This window comes from Fistularia commersonii, chromosome 2 (assembly GCF_037954325.1).
Source record: "Fistularia commersonii isolate RoL2024-O1a breed Wild chromosome 2, RoL_Fcom_v1.0, whole genome shotgun sequence".
Classification (NCBI taxonomy): Eukaryota; Metazoa; Chordata; class Actinopteri; order Syngnathiformes; family Fistulariidae; genus Fistularia; species Fistularia commersonii.
Genome location: NC_141285.1, coordinates 19765468 through 19782791, shown reverse-complemented (window position 1 = coordinate 19782791; position 17324 = coordinate 19765468). Strand labels below are relative to the sequence as shown.

The following is a 17324-nucleotide window of genomic DNA, read 5'->3' as shown; positions in this document are numbered from 1 at the left end:
CCTAATACTTATATGAGGTTCCAATGTTTTTTTTTTTTTTTAAGTGAATTTACTTGTATCACAGCTTCCGGTATGGATGGTAGGTGAATTAAAAACATGGTGAAATGGTTTATATCATCAATTTATAACACAAAATTGGATGTTTATATTTTTTTATTCTTATATGGAGGTGATGAACATCTGGATATTGGGTAATAATCCATCAATCCATCTCTAATGTAAATGCATTCCCTTCCCGTGGTGGAGTTCACCTCCCACGCTGTGCTGGTCAAGGTACCATTAATACTTAAACCAACGATAAACACCTATATGTATGTGATGCAATGATAAACCATCACCTTTTTTGAGTCATGTTTGCATCCATGGAGACAATTTGTAAATATACCGTGCAAAAAAATAAATAACACAATGTAACTACAAGTCAATCACACCTCTGTGAAATCAAACTGTCCACTTAGGAAGCAACACAGATTAATCTAGACTTGTTTTAAGGACATTAAATCAAAGTTGGATCAGCCTGTAGTAAGTTTTTCCACTTGAATTTAGTGTGACTCCAAATCCAGACCTCCACGGGTTAATAAGTGTGAATTCCGTTGATCATTTTTGTGTGATTTTGTTGCCAGCAGATTCAACTATGTAAAGAACAAAGTATTTAATTAGGCTGTTTCATTCATTCAGATCTAGGATTTGTTATTTTAGTCTTCCTTTTATTTATTTTTTTTTGCCGTGTATTTACCTCCCCTCCATATTTGTGAAATATCTTTATTGCAACAGAAAGGCAGTGAGTCATTGTAGCAATAAATGTCAAAATGAAATGTCTTTTTATGATAAGGGTCATTTTTTTTTTTTAAACCAAGGATTAATTCAAGCAGCACCAAGAAGGAAATTCCTCCAAATATTAATATACAGAATAAATAACCGTCATCTTTACTTTTAATTTAAATTCATAAACAGTGCAAGCTCGTGTGTTGTCGTTGCGCCTTTTTTTTTTTCATCTCAATGTCGATTTCAAGCTCCGCATAAAAACACACCCACTCACACATACACACAGGAGAAAGATTACCTACCGGAAAATCTGTTCTGCTCACATGAAAATAAATCTCGAATACAATGGCGGTGCTTGAGTTTTGTATGGGGACACTGGCAAGCCACGATTGCAAGAGTAAGTTAAAAATACATATACACAAAAGGGCTACAGCTTGAGATACCCTTTCATACTCTGGCATTTCCTTGCATGGGTGGATTAATAGAAGTCCATCTGACACTTATTCAGTCACATTCAAAAATGCACATACACACACATAGACGTTCAACGCTTGCGTAGACCATCTGCTGACCATGTTATGTAACAACTCCACGTGCCCTGGGCTCCGACTGCTCTTCCCCCGGAAAAAAAAATATCACCATGTAAGGATCAGACGGAGACCCCTGCTTTTGTTTTTTTGTTCTTGTGGTCTCTCTGTTTTTTTTCTGGCTACAGTCTCTGGTTCCTTTAGACCTGGGGCCTTTAGTCCTACATTATTCAGCTTGCCCAACAGTAACCCTCGCCGCTCTCCGCTAGCTTTACGCTGCTTACTTTTTAATATAAACTCATTTAATATCTTGACCCGATCTTGATCATTTGGTGTATATATGAATTACATGTTATGATTAATTATCTACTACCTCACCTCATTTCCTGCCTCAGCCAATTATACAAGATCATGTTTTCTTGTTTTGTTTTTTTTCTTTAACATAGTATCTGAATTTAAAAGGTATTTCTGGCTGACAAAGGATATTTTATTATTCTAATCATGACTGTCATCCCTCTTCATTTTGTCTCCAAATATACAAAACTTATCATCTCGTCTTGTGTATCTGGCATGTGCGCCTGATGTGTGTTTATGCCAAGAGTAAAGCTCAGAAAATATTTCCACACGCAGTTCGTGTCCGATTAGGAATCATAAGAGCTGAGAGAGAAGACACGATTCGTTTTCTCACTGTTTTGATTTGATATATTGGACTGTTATACGACTGAAAACCCATGACTCCCTGCAAAGACTTTTTTCATGCTAGTCACTTATTTATGACACTTAATCGGGCGCAATGCATGTGATTTGATAAAAGTAAATGTTTAACCCCTAACTATCCAACGGTAGCCGTACTAAATCTGAGTGTTGGTTGTAATTGACACCAATACTTTAGTATTCATTGCACCGACAACCTAAGCAGTATGTGTTACACATGTCTTGGAGTGAAAGGATGCTGTTCGTGTCGACTGTGACCGAAGTCCATGCTGCAAAAACATCAACCAAAATTCATCCATGCAATGATATCAAAACGTACGCAGAGGAAATATGTCGAGAGAAAGCGCAGTCTCGAAATAATAAACAGAAAATCAAACAGCCTGCAGTGATGCTTTCTGTTTGCATGCTAATGCATCTCCTGCAGATGAAACAACAGGAATGCGCTGGGGAAAGAGAAGAGAGGCCAGGAAATTATTGTCTTGTATTATAATATTTGTTTTTGTGTTTTTTGCTAAGATTCTGTTGGTGCTCTGCATTTTGAAATATCGAGCAATGTCATGGGAAGATGCCGTGTTTTTTGCAGCGGTGGTGCAGGAGAGACTATGATAGCATATTTAAAATATGGAAGCTAGAAATCCCATAAGCGTGCAAATTTGTAATTCAGCAAGTTGCAATAAATAACTGACTTTCACATTTTTTACTCCAACTCCTTTTTACACCATTAACATTTTATACACAGAGTGAGATTTTCTCAATAATAACAACAAAATTGCGGGTGAGGAAGTAACATGGAACATGATCAGTTTGCTATATATGGGAAACCTGTATTTTCACTTTTTCGCCCCCAAACTGTGTGCAGGAGGACCAGCTATACACTTGGGCGTCTGTAGGTTTGCCGGTGTCCTCCCACCTGTGGGAATTCTACGGAGGACGAACAACAGGGCGAGTACAAAGCTCCAGAGCCCCCCTGCACCAGGCTCCGGAGACAGCAGGAGTGTTTCACGCTCAGGTTGGTTAAATTTGCTCTGAAAAAACTTCAGTGTCGACCTTTTCTGGGGACGGATTTACTAAAAACCATACCCGTGGAAAGGACGCAGATGTGAAATCGCCCGCGAACAGAATTTTCCGAGCTTACAGCTCACAGAGGATTAAACCTTTTAAATTAACAAACAGATTAATTAACAGTGCTTGCTTAGCCTTTACCCTTCTCAAACTTGAAATATTCATTTCCACTGTATCCAAGTGTGTGAGAAAATTATAATTGCATTTTCTAGAAAGGATTTGAGAGGTTGGATGCACAAGACGATCTGCCTTTGCATCCGATTGGACGCGCAGGCCTGCATCCACGAGCGGAGGCGTTTTCTTACATCTATTAATTGTGGCAGATGAGCACATCGCGGATACTGCAAATGCTCAAATGTCAGATCAAGAAAACCTCTTGGGAAAAGACTGCTGCACGCTAATTGCCATAGAAACCAATCGGTCTGAATATCATAACAATGCATGCATTGAGTTATTGCATGCTAGAATACTCCTGTAAGTACCCCCTCGCCCACCAGAGGGCAGACTGGTACCTGGAGACTCTTACAACGGCAGCAAGTCCTCTTTCCTGCAAGAACTAATAAATTAAGAGGGCCATACTGCCGGAGCATTCTCTTTTAAAATTCAACAATGTGACCACAACTTGGGAATGTGTACTCACAGACACAGACCCTCCCCATTTGAGGCCCAAGGAGACTCTCTGTCTCTGGGGTCAAATCTCTTGGTATCCCCTCATCCCTACTCTAACCAGTCTGGAGCCAGAGGTCTGATGGAGTCTAGACATAATGGACTTTCTTGACCTGTATTTAGCTTATAGCCTGGTTTCTGAGTTCCCTCAGTTGTGGGTGTTTTACTGTTCATAAGGCATAAGTTATCGAGGGATAATATGTTCAAGACTTAACGGCGGAACTTTATGCTGTCTCCTCTGCATTTAGGAAGCATTGACTCTGCCCCGCTTTTAAACATTTTAAAGCTGTATGTGCAAAAGGGCGTGCTAATTTCGTGATGTTTGTTTAAGGTGTATGCACGCGTTCGCTTCTTACGTTTGGGTTGTTTTGTTTGCATTGACAGACAGAATCCGGCAAGTTGAAGTCGGGTCAGTCATCCTCTGAGGACGAAGGCTGTCTCGTCCCTCAGCTGGAGAGGACCATCGATGATTTGCGGATTAAGATCGCGGTGTTGCAGGGCCAGCGGGCTTCCTTGGCGAAGGACGGCGCCGCCCCGCGCAACGGCTCGCAGGCCAGAGAACGACAGGGCGTGCCCTACCGGGAGGTTTCCGTCCAGACGTTGCCGGTGGAGGAGGGCGTCAAGTTTGCTGTGCCTTCAGGTGCCCTTTCCAAATCTAAGGAGTGCTTCACCTGTACCTGCCAGCAGAGGCAGCAGAGCGGCACAACTTCGGCCCCCCCGCCTCTACCTCCCCCACCTCCGCCTCCCCCGCCCTTACCCGGGCTCGCACCATGTCCGCCGCCGCCGCCGCCGCCTCCTCCTCCGATGCCTCCCCCATCAGGTTTTGGCGCTCCACCACCACCTCCTCCACCGCCACCCGGTTTCGGACCGCCGCCGCCACCGCCACCACCGCCGGGCACCGGTCCTCCCCCACCACCCCCGCCGCCCGGAATGGGCCCGCCTCCGCCCCCGCCTCCGCCCTTCGGCTTCGGGCCGCCACCGCCACCGGGGCCGATGCCCTCCATGATGTTCCAGGAAGCTGCTCCAGCCAAGGCTGCGATTGAGCCCCCCAAGCCAATGAAGCCTCTCTATTGGACACGCATACAGCTGCATGCTAAGAAGTAAGGATACACTTCACAAAGCAAAGATAGATATGCATCATTTGCACGAAGGTATTCTCTGAACAGTAGAGAATTGAGAGGAAACTTGTCCACTTAAGATAAAGATCAGCCACATATTGTGACGGCAATAGAGATGCTAACCTAGTGGAAAATGAAAGTGATGTAGTCCAGGCACTGCGGTCAGCAGTGAATTGACTTGAACCAGGTTTTCTTTCCCTTAATAAGGCTCGGAAAAAAAAATTAAAGTTGAATAAACATCTAGAAATAGACTTGATTTACCAAATTCCAAGTGTAATGACTTTGCTGACGGAGTTGCGTGGTGTTTAATGTGAATGACAACTAACAGAAAAACAAAGCGCGACCGAGATATGCCAAAAATGCCTTGTGGTGAAACAACATGAAATCAAGTACCCAAGTAGACATAGGGATTTTATTCTAAAACTGAGGCTGGATATCGCTTGTATATTTTCCCTGCCAATCATTTTCCCGTCTTCACCTACCTGCAGGAACAGCAGCTCGCTGGTGTGGGAGCAAATCGAGGAGCCGAGTGTGGATTTCGAAGAATTCGTGGAACTTTTCTCCAAAAGTGCCGTCAAAGAAAAGAAGAAACCCATTTCAGACACCATCAGCAAATCAAAAGCCAAGCAGGTATGGTTGGTTTTTTTTTTTTGTTTTTTTTTGTGGACTTTTTGAACGCATATCAATGCAGGTAGCTGTCGTGCGACGTGACACTTCAGTGGGGGGGGGGGGGCCTTCAATCCTCAATCTTCGCTCAGCCTCCAACTCCCCCTGTTCCTGTCGATTTTCTCCACGCTGTCATTCTTCAAATTGCTCTGACTGACAGAAGGAACTGCTACAGCCAGACAGTTATTATGTGGTGTGAGCTCTGGCTCCCACCCGACTCCCCTGTGACCGCTCGGTGGCAACGAGCCAAAGTCTCGCGTGCGGTAAGGAAACCTCACGACGATGATGACTGTTGAGAGAGAGAAGGAGGGGAAAAAGTGAAGGAGGGAGAAGCCTGGGCGCTGTATATCACGCTGCGGTTCCTCCCATTGTGCTTCCTGTATGATTTAGGCTGTTTGCCTCCCCAATGCCCTTTATGCCACTCCATCAATCTACAAGTGAAGAAATGTTTGATGTTCGACTTAAACATGAGCACGTTGTTTGTTTGTTTTTTTATGCTAATGAACTGAATATCTTAATTATCTGTCTAAATCAGGGGTGTCAAACTCAAAATACAAGTGGTACAAGTCAAGGGTCGGTCTGTTTTGCTCATATTTAACCCGGAACAAGCAAAGCCTGTAAGTAATTGCCTTTAAAACAACATGAACCAATAGATAAATGAAATTGAAAAAATATCAGTCGCGTTAATTTATCATGGCTATCCTCCCGCAGTAAATTTGAGTGAAAAACATTTTTCTACAGCCAAAAATGAATTTCCTTCAAACAAAAACATCAAAAAATGTCTTGTTTTAGGGAGAGATGAAAAAAAAAATACAAAAATGAAACTGCACTAAAAACATTAGTCTTCCATTTCAGCTTTACCCTTTACATCTGTGAAAATATCTGCCTCCCACCTGCCTTGAAAACCCCCTGTTTTCATTGTCCACCTTCCATTTGTTGGAATGGGAGATGGGTGGTTGAAAGTCGACATGGGTAAGTAGCTTCGTAAGGCTCCATGTCAATCATCTGCCAACCAAATGGCAGTGCATTGTGGGATTTGCTGTTTTGTGGTGTTCCATGCAATATAGCGGTAGGCCAGCTCTAATGGAAAATGAGATATCATGCAGGCCGAAGACCAGTCATTCATGTGGCCCACCGGGCTGGAGTTTGACACATATGGTCTAAATCTGGAGACAAAAAAAATTATGTTGCAGGGACAAGCCCCCTTGCCATCTAATTGGGTACCGTCAAACTGTGTCATTTTTAAAAAAAAAAATTTTTTGTACCCCCCCAAGATGAAATGGTATTCCGGCTGCGGAAAGCCTGTTTCAAGCGTTGATTTGAAACTGAACCCCGAAAGGCTTTCAAGGTGATCCGATGCCCAGGAAAAGGGGGACATTTCCCCTCCCATCCAGTTATATCATATTTTAGAAATTATTGAAGTTTACGGCGACCTTCCATTGGACTTTTCTTATTATTTCTTCTTTTTTCTTTCTTTAATATGCGAATCAAGCCGATGAGACTTCATCAGTTTTTGCTTTTGGAAAAGATGATTTTAAAAAAGCTTCTTCAGGACTCAAAATAGGTTATATATTGAGCTTCCATGTAGACTGAGAGCCAACCCGTTTCTCTGGGTGTGTAAATGACTACCTGAATTCCTGCAGTTTACTAATTTGTTGTAATTTGTTTTGCGTGTGCGTGAGTGTTCACAGTTGGGTTTTTTTTTCTGCTGAAAACAAGCAGCCCATAACCCGGCTGTTGCTATATATAAATATTTTACCGCCTGACCATTTAGGGGGAAATAAAGTCACCTTGTGGCTTTTTTATCCTGCGGAGCCAGTCGGAAAACCAGATAAGCAGTGCGAGCTTAACCTTCACGGGGGGAAAAAAAAATCACACGGGCATTTCTCATCAAACACACACACACACCTCTGAAATAGTCACGCAGTACATTGTCAAAAGGTTGCTTTTTGATAAGTCAGAAAATCAAAAGCTGCAAAGAAACAGCATCACGCCTCCTGTCTGATCAAGTAGACAGCTCTCAAGCATCAGCCGGAGCTCCTGATCTCTATTATATCCGCCATGTGATGGAGTTCTGACGACCACATGTTGCTACATAATACAGCAACTCATGCTTTGGATTTACTACAAAAAGTTTGAGACATCAGACAAACTGAGCTGGATGCGGTCGAACTGGCCAGGATCATCTCTGCGCGATATGAATGTTGTTAAAAAAAAGAGAAGACGGCGCTAATGTATACATTTTGCGTCTGAACTCAAATTCAACCTTTGACCTCTGCGGTGCACGGGGGCCCTCCAGGCAGGGATGGTATTCGTGATCGCTCACAACCGTTCTATTATTCCCCTCAATTTTTTTTTTTTTTTTTTTTTTTGTCCTGAGGACAGCGGGGGAGGTGGGGAGCGAGCATCCTCTCCAAGCAGCTTGGACGTCATCGCGCCACTGGTTTGGAAGATTTCTGCTGACACCGGTCAACAATGATGACGTCAAGCTGTTGACCTCTGAAAGGGCGGGTTTGCCGATATCCGCTCTCATAGAAGCGTTGGGACGACGCAAAAGTGCTGCCGGGGTTGAGATATGCGATGTACATCTGTTTGAGATTGAAAATTTTGGGCTTTGTTTCCTGGCACTCTGAGTCAATCCAGCAGTGTTTTGACTAGCGCTTGATTTTTGAGATGCCAAGTGTGTTTTCACTTCCGATCAAATGAATGCCAATATACAGCTCAGGTCTCCTCAAGGCTCAGAGTTTTCCATTCCACGTGTATATAGACCTCCTCCAATGAGTTTTAAGACTGCTTATGAATCCCTGTGTCTGCAACCACCAATTATTTTCATCATCAATTAATTCACCGATTACCTTCTCACTGGTTTAGGGTCTATAAAATGCTGGAACATCGTGAAAAAATTCCATTTCAGTTACCTAAAGCTGTTTTGTTTTTGTCCCAACTTTGATCGAAACTCTTTCGTAATATTCCGTTAATGGTTATCGGAATGATTCAAAGGTGCTAGAATTTTTTTTTTTTCAATTCTAGTTGTCGTGTGTTAGTCTCATCTTCTCTAAGTGCTATGTGTGATAGTCAGTAATTATACCCATTGTTTCCAAATAGTCAATAAAGCAAAAGTTTTTTTGTTTTTTTTTCATCATTATATAATTATGACCTAAGATGTTTATTTGAGTGTGGAAAAACTTACTAGAAATTTAATGCAAAACATAATTCTTCTTCTGGAGGACAAAAAAAGAAAAAATAACAAAAACTATTGTTGTTGCAAGAAATAAGTCAGTTAATAATGCAGTCTGCGGATCCGGCTCTGTTGCATTAGAATTGTAATACACTTATATACTACGAGGGGATTTTCATAAATCTAAAAAATTTTTTTAAAGTTAAGATCCTCTGCCTTACATAACTGTCCTTAAGTGTGCGCTTTTTTGGGAGACTCGGGTCAGCTGATAACACACGCTAATTTATGGGCGTGCAAATAATATGTAATTTTATGGCCCAATATCACAAATCAATTTGGCTGCATACGAACAAGCATAGCGCTAAAAGAAAAGAAGTATGTAAAAGCTGGGGGGAAACACACACACACACAAACACACACACACACACACACACACACACACACACAGTTTGGGCCTGATTGCCTAACTTCCTGTGTGTTTGAAAGGTCTGTGGTCTATGTGATCTGGTTTTAGGTTGAGATCTTCTGTCTGGGTAGAATGTGAGTGTCCTGTTCTGTCCTTTTTCTCCCCGGTGCACTCCTCTGTTCTGCCAGCCCATAATGGTCCCTGTCAATTACGTTTATTGATATATTACAAAAAAAACTATATTAACTTATAATACCCCCCCTCCACAACCCCCTTTGGGCAGTTTGACAGTGGCCATCCGGCTCACTTTTATCAATTTTGCAGCTATTCGACCTTAATTGATCTTTTAGATATGAGAGTTTTGACAAGATCATTATTTTTATCTAACAAAAGTAAATTCGGAGGGGGCGTTCTGTATATTTAACCAGGGGTAAGACAGGGATCCCTGTCATCATTCTCTCCTTAGCGTTTTAGTTTTGACCTGAATGATTGTTGCGGATCCCGCCGGAGACTGGAAAAGATAATCACCATGTTCTAGACAGCATTATGAATTTCCTTTTTTCGGGTCGGGTGGGTGGGTGGGTGGGTGGCGGGGATGAATATTTTTAAGTTTTCCTCCCAAATGGGAACAATCTTCCCATCTCATAGATCGTGCCTGTTGTTCAATTCTTCAGTGTGTTTGTGTGAATGGGTTGCATGAATTTAAAACATCCCTGCTCAAGCACAACTGTCTCCTCTTGCTTCTTTGTCTCGTCCAAATCTAGGTCGTGAAGCTGTTGAGCAACAAGCGTTCGCAGGCTGTGGGGATCCTGATGTCGAGCATCCATCTCGACATGAAGGACATTCAGAACGGTAAGTGCTGACTCGCGGTCGTCAGCGGCCAACTTGACTGGCGGGGAGCTGAGTTATTGTCACTCACGTTACAGTAAAATTCACCGCAAGACTTAAAGCAAACAATCCCCGCCTATTTCACTGTGCCATCATTCCTCAAATTGCTCTTAAGTGACAAGGGGTGGGTGGTTGAAGGGGGGGGGGGGGGTTAAGCTGTCGAAATCCACCGGGTTTTCGGGTAACAACAAAAACTTAAAAGCTGACACAAACCCCTCCTGTCATTCGTCTTCGAAATGAACTGCTTCGTATTAGGGCATTTCAACGATCGGATTAAAACCGACAATCAACCAAACAAAAACATCTTGCGAGCCGACAAATTGTGCAACTCTGGCCGGTGCACGAAAAGGGAAGAAAAATGTGGTTACACACACACACACACACACACACACACACACTCACACACACAGACACATACGCACACACACACACGCGCTTTTTTTTATATTCTATATTGGCTCAAATATTGGCAAACCCCCAGTTCAGAAAGGTTGAAATTTATGTGAATTGTTGAATTTGTGATTGTTGCTGTGCCAGAGCCAATGCCAGTGTTTTTATTTACAGTATGATAGATTTATCCATACATTGGAAAAAAAAAATATGTAATGTGTGTGTATATGTCAAAAACAGACAACATACATTACTCCATGAATCTATCTAATAGGTCATAAAAACATGAGAAAAAGAGAAAATATTATTTACATGTGTCTCAAAAGGAAATGAACATTTGTAAAAGTCATCATTTCCTCACAAATTACGCCCAATCGTGATTTAAGTCAAAATAATCTATATTTCTTTTTGGAGGAATCTCACTGAACTTTTCATGGTCATTCAGCCCCTTATCAGACTAACACAGTTTTGATAGATTTCAGATTTACAACGGACGGTCACCCTTCACAACCTCGTGTTATTTGCCCAAATATCCGCGGATGCCAATATATATCCATGAATCATTCATTGAAAACAACTAAAATTATAATTAATTGCATGGTTATGCACTCAGCGATGATGTGATCCCTCTCGGTAAAGCCAAAACATCCTGAAAAGCGGATGTTTATCCGAGTGATGCTATCAGTTATTAAAACGAATCCCTCTTTGAGTCCGCTGACCAGGGAACAAGCCCGGGTACGGCGCAGGTTGTTGCCATAGCTGGAAATCCTCCCTCAACTTAGTTTTACGACAAGCCATAACAATATCGTAAGGCGTCGGAAAGCTCCTTCCTTTCCCGCCGCCCTTTTTGTTATTCTTTGTTTTTTTTTCTCTCACGAGCATCTCTCCCCACGGTCTACATCGATGAGTTGTCACCATCCTGTCGAAGCAGAGCTGTTAAAGTGAAGTCATTGAGGAGACGTTGATAGGAATGGACCGTCTTCCTGTTTTAGTTACTCTCTGATTACTTTCCAGTCCTCTCTCAGCCGCATGTCTAAACACACCTTCTCATCACCCCCTGTTCCATTTGGAAGTATCTCACCGCGGAATCGCCTCGCCTTTAGGTCTTTACCCGATCGTGGCGATGACCTCATTACCGCAGAAATCAAGGTTCTCGCGAACATCCGCGATACGACTTATTCGACGGGTATCTTCATCGTTGTTGTGTTCAAGGCGCTTTTTAGACGCCGTTTTTTTTTTTTGCAGTGTCGAATGTCGGGGCATTCGTCACCGGTCAGCGTGGGAGGCCACACGAGGGGCACCTCATCAACACTGTCATCCGTCTCCTGTGTTAGGACAGTTCTGGCCATAGTGCATCATTAGCACTGATTGGTATATCGCTATATCATAGCGTAAGATCAGAGAAGAGATATGGAAGCGGGTGAGGTGAAGTTCTCTCGGACACCCTGTTTGTTTCTCCAGATATAGCGGGATACTTAGTTATACTGAAAAAAAAAACCTCTTTATTTTCCGTGGAGAATACATCCCCTCAAAAACTGTATGATAAAAAGGCGCAGCGAGTAGAAAGTGCATGTTGCTATTAGCAAGCATAAAATTCAAACTTGCCACGACACAGTTATTTACATGCACAAAAAGGCGGACTTGTATAATGTCAGTAACTTTTCCGACTATTCCGACTATAAATTGCAACACTTTCTTGCTTACAGCCTTGACACATAAAGACACAGATTCATTAGATCTTTGGTCTGCTGAAAACAGATGGAAATTTTTTTTGGGTGCCAATGTTCCAACTTCTGCTTCCCCTTCTTTTGATAAGTTTTGGAAGGTACTGACTAGGGACTGGGAACACCTCGCAGTTTGAGTTTTGGAGAAAAGACAAAATGTTCACTCTGATCTCATCCCACCCACTGTCAGGTGCAACTGTAACTGGATAACTTCTTTTGCACTGTAGAAACTTTTTGCAATTCCTAGAATCTTATCTGGAACTCTGCTGTTTCTTCATACATTCTTACCGTAAAGGACCCAGAAACTATGGATCTCAGTTCTCAGAGCCATTGTAGCTCAAAAGCAGGGTTTTTATGTTTCCACGGGAACTCACATGACGTAGATGCTGGGTTATTGGTAGGACACATAAGCCAACATCATTACCAGATACTTCTTCCGGTGCAACGTTATCAATTACGATTGTGGCCACTGGTCACCTGTTTACTTGCGATACAATGGACAGAACCGGCGGATGTGGTTCTGGCTCGCAGCCGAACATAAACATGGCGAGATCTGAAGAGAAACACCCAAAAATCTACGAATCCCTTTGTTATTTTCCATTCTTGATTTCACGTTCCAATGTGTCAGAATCGAGACCATTTAAGATTTGTTTGTATTGTGAATCACAGTTTTCGTTCCTCTGGTTTTTTGATGATGCATTCAGGGATTGGTGTGATCACAGAGGTGTTTTTGGCTTGAAAGAAAACAACTTCTGAATCATCTGTTTAGATCGTGTTGATTTTATGAGGACCCAATTGCTCAGCGAGACGTCGACACGTTTTTCGACCAAATCATGGCTGTTGTTTTCAGACTTGGCTCGCCGCTCCGCATGTTTCACAGGACACTGGTGTCTACTTCCTGCCGGGCTTTGAAATGCCAGTCACAGTATTAGACGGCGGTTGTCGGCGCCATGCCGGTGTTTGAATATGCTAGTAGGCTCGGACCCCACACACACACACACACACACCGCTTTGGATTTTTGGTCATATCAGTGGTCTGTGTCAGAGCAATGATACAGCTTTCTCCTATGTCTTCTAAAAAAAAAAAAAAAAAAAACTGTCTGCAATCAAAGCAGCCAGTCTGACTCTGGTTGGGATTGTAATGAAAACCAAATGGTTACCAGAGAAGAGAGTGAGAAACAGAAAATGGAGAGTCAGAGAAAAGGAAGTTATTTCTGGGGTTGCTGTCTGAAGGGGTTAGTGAGTGACAGCGGCGGCAGGAGACCAGCGGAAAGTGGATTACTCATTTTGGATTAAAAAAGAAAGAATTTTCAAAATATGGCTGTAAGATCACAAGCATATTAATACTCGAAAAATTATAAGGGAATGATTTAATAAGTAGAAGGTTTAGATGCCCTTTTCCAGATGCTCCCCGTTTCTCCTTTTTTCTCTTTTGTGGCTAATTTATTCTACTCCAATATTTGGTGGTAGAAAGCGATGAAGTCCAGCCGTCTCTGGTAAAAGATGGACTGTGAACAATGTGCAAAACTACCATGTTCCCTTATGCCTATTGACACTTGCTTTTCCCCTCGTACTTCAACAGCGAATCAGCAGATCAAAACAAAATGAGTAATCTGGACACCCATGGCATGATGAAATACATATATAGGTGTTGAGTGCTTCATGGGATGATTATGTGCACAGCAACACCTCAGCCTCAACACCGCAGACCCCCGGGCTCTGTTTGTCTTTAAACATTTACTTTCAAAGGATTAATGCTTGCGGGCGCCAGGTCCTTGCGCCGAGACAAAAAGGCGACATCAGGAATTCAAACACAGAAGTTCAAACACAGATCTTTGTACCATTGACAGATTTCTAAGTCCTCCATATTTATGTTTTAGTTTGTGGCCCCTTGCATGCTATCGTGATGAGAGCCGATAAATATGCAACTCTGAGCATACGGCATAGAGCGCTTCATGTGAGCCACGGTGGGAGAATGCTGGCCTTGTTTCATGCAACCTTCTGCGAACGCAAAGCAGGAAACTCGGACTTAAAATGGTGTTGTGATTATTTCAGCTACGGACAGTTATAATCGCAAGGTTATGAACCGCGGGGGCCTGCTTGAGCTTTCTTGATTTCTGCCTTGTTTAGTGCATTCTTTTGAAGGTAGCTGAGAAAATCAATTATATTCTATGATTTTGATATTAACTACATCACACTCCCCCCTAAATCCCCTCCTGTGTTCACAGCCGTGCTAAATATGGACAACGCCGTCGTCGACCTGGAGACCCTTCAAGCGTTATATGAAAATGTGAGTATAGAAACCAGCGACGGCCAACTGGTATGTTGTCACGGTGAGCAAGGCTAAAGCAGTAACAAACATATACTATCCTGCAGCAGACCAGCACTCTCAGAGCTGCAATCTTATGAACTTTTGATTTTTCACAATGAAACCAAACCACTTGGTCTGGTTTAGGTAACAATACTGCAAGTTAAGGTTTAGGAAAATATCTGAATTTTGGTCCAAGAAAAAAATGAAATTCTTCATTACAGTAGCCATTACAGAACCCCTGTTACCACAAGACCACTGAATTTCACAAAAAAAAACAAAAAAAAAAACGAGAGTCCTGGAAAATGCGCTCTGGACTGCTTTTATACGCAGTCTTCAGGTCTACAGTTACCTACTATTTTTATCAACAGCCTGAAAAAATTAGGAAGCGATTTTAGCTTAAAGGGATGATTATTTAAGTTCAGAATGGATTATGATTTTTTTTTTGAAATGTTCAAAAAAAAAAAAAACCTGCTGTATGGACAATTTACCAAATCAGATTACAATTATGCACTTGCTGCCAAAGCAAAAGCACATCAATGGACGGCATTGAGTTACAAAGCCAGTACAGTTTCACAAGGTAATGCCACTGACAGTTTGTACCGATCTTCTTGACTGCAGTCTTCGCTGTGGGAAAACTCCCCCCCCCCGCCCCTTCTGCGGTTTGCACTAAAAGTAGAATTTTTGGAATGGTGGATTGTGACAAATAGACTGATGTATGGTTACACATTACACGCCATGTATGAATAACATGCAATCATTTTATTATAGAATGAAACCCAAGAAGACTCGACAAGATATGATATTAACAAAATAGCAAAAAAAAAAAAAAAAAAAATCGTCCGTCAGCCGGTAGAGTTGTTTTATTGAGGACTCCGCTGAGGGCAAACCACAATATACCAATTGCTACCCATCAAAACAAAACTTTCCAAACGCCTCAAACGTTTTGAGTACACTATAGGTGGGAAAAGTCAATCCAATGAAACGATAATAAGCAGCATACTTTCCACCGTCAGTCAGAGATGCCCTTCCTCTGAGGACTACTTAGGGTGAACTAAAGGATATGTGCATTAGAAACCCAAACAAACAGTGGAGCCACAAGCTATATGGGTTTTATACTGTTTGGAGTCAGTCCCACGTAGCCCTGTCTGAAGGCCTGGAGGGCGACCAAGATTTCTCATGGTAAACATGTTTTTTTCACACTCGATCCGATGGACCGTGCTTTGTGAAGTGATTCTCGCAATGGAAATGATGGTTGAGAAACCCCAGATTCTTTATCAAACAATTCCCCTTTTTTTTTTTTGTTTTTTTTTTTTTTTTTGAAGAGCGAGTGAGTTTTAAAAGCGCAGTCTTTGCTGCACACTGCCAAGTGAAATGACCGCATTGTACTGTATAATATTTGCATAAAATGAATTACAGCTCTGTCATCACTACATTCCAATATGTCACCATTTTGGCTCTGACGGGCCCATGTGTACGGTACATATTCATCAGCCCTCACCGATAGTCTTTCCTGCCCTACGGAAACAGTTCAAAACACCACGTTGGTGAACAATTAAGCATGAAAATGTCCACGTTTCAAATGTGATACAGTTTTAAAGATGCTGTGCAATTCCTGCGAATCGCTTTTTGGCACAACTACACAGGAGAAGCCCGGACCTTTGGCTGCAAGAGGCATATTAATAATGTTGATCATGGGAATGAGGCCGGAGCTTCGAGACAAGATGTAGTTACGAACAAATGTGTCATAACTAAGGATCAAAAGTCATCTAACCTCTCCACTCACCCGGAGACTTCAAGCGCTTTCTCTCTCCTTCTCCCCCCTTATTGCCTAAGGCTATGTTATTGAGTCAAGGAGCCAAATTGTTTCTCTTTTGTATTGCGAGACTCCATCCTGTCTGTGGGTCTCCAGACCCCTAAACCACAGTTGGCAGTACAGTCAGCCTATCTTGAGGAATGTGAGGGGCTTCTAATGGTTACACCCTCACTCACTGTACTAGGAGCTAGATCACACACTGCTCTCTCTCTCTCTCCTTTTCTTTTTCCCCACTCTCGCTCTCTCGTGCACGCACTTGCAAACAAACATCTGCACGCTGAAAAATATGTACATGCTGCATGCACACAGGGGGAGGGAAAGAGTCGCTCAGTCTATGAACCGCGGATTATGGCCACTCCTGTTCTTTGAACAATAGGCCGCCGACATTAAAAGGGGTGACAGTGATAGTGGGACACTGATCCCACCCCTCTAATACCACCGGGCGTAATCTGGGCCCAGACTGCGTCTGAAGTTCTGACTCCTTTCAGCTGATAGTGGCTGAATGTCATAGAGGAATGTTGGAGCCGTACGCTTTCATACAAATAATCACCTCTTATGACATTTCTCGTGGCTCGCCACGATGTCCGGAAGCACGTTTTTATCACATTATACACACTTTGTCGCTGGGAGCCTGTTCTTTACACCTCATCTTCCATCGAATCTCATCAAAATGTTGTTTCGGTGAAAATTGAGCGACATAAATTGCGAATTATACACGGCTCGCTCCGTTCGAGGCCCTATACGAGCAAAACCTGGATAATGAATACCACTTGGCTACCGCTAGGATTCTGGCATCGCAAATATTCCATCCGACTTTCCTTTGCATTTGATATTCCACATGGGACTGTATTTCTCATGCTAACAACCGCTGCAACATGCCCTAGCAATTCAAAGATCACACGCTAATGCCTACTTGTCCCCAATTACACCAAACACTGCTGGGCTCCGCTGCTGCCCTTTGAAAAGGATCTGCTTTGTGTTAAATATATTTACACTTGAAAACATCTCAAGAGAAGGCGAAAGAGCGCTTGCCCTCGTCGACAGAAGGCAGCAGTGTGTAGAATACTAATCGGGCCCTCGGTGCGTTTGATGCGGG

General features: G+C 42.6%; 1 protein-coding gene across 1 annotated transcript in view; it reads left to right on the top strand.

The window, feature by feature from the left end:
* fmn2a (formin 2a) overlaps positions 1-17324 on the top strand; it is a 37522-nt gene that overhangs the window by 6247 nt on the left and 13951 nt on the right. The window contains exons 3-7 of the mRNA XM_086171860.1: positions 2866-3015; positions 4119-4834; positions 5341-5482; positions 9867-9954; positions 14333-14394. Coding sequence (XP_086027986.1) covers positions 2866-3015; positions 4119-4834; positions 5341-5482; positions 9867-9954; positions 14333-14394 — 1158 coding nt within the window. The remainder of the gene's footprint in view (positions 1-2865; positions 3016-4118; positions 4835-5340; positions 5483-9866; positions 9955-14332; positions 14395-17324) is intronic.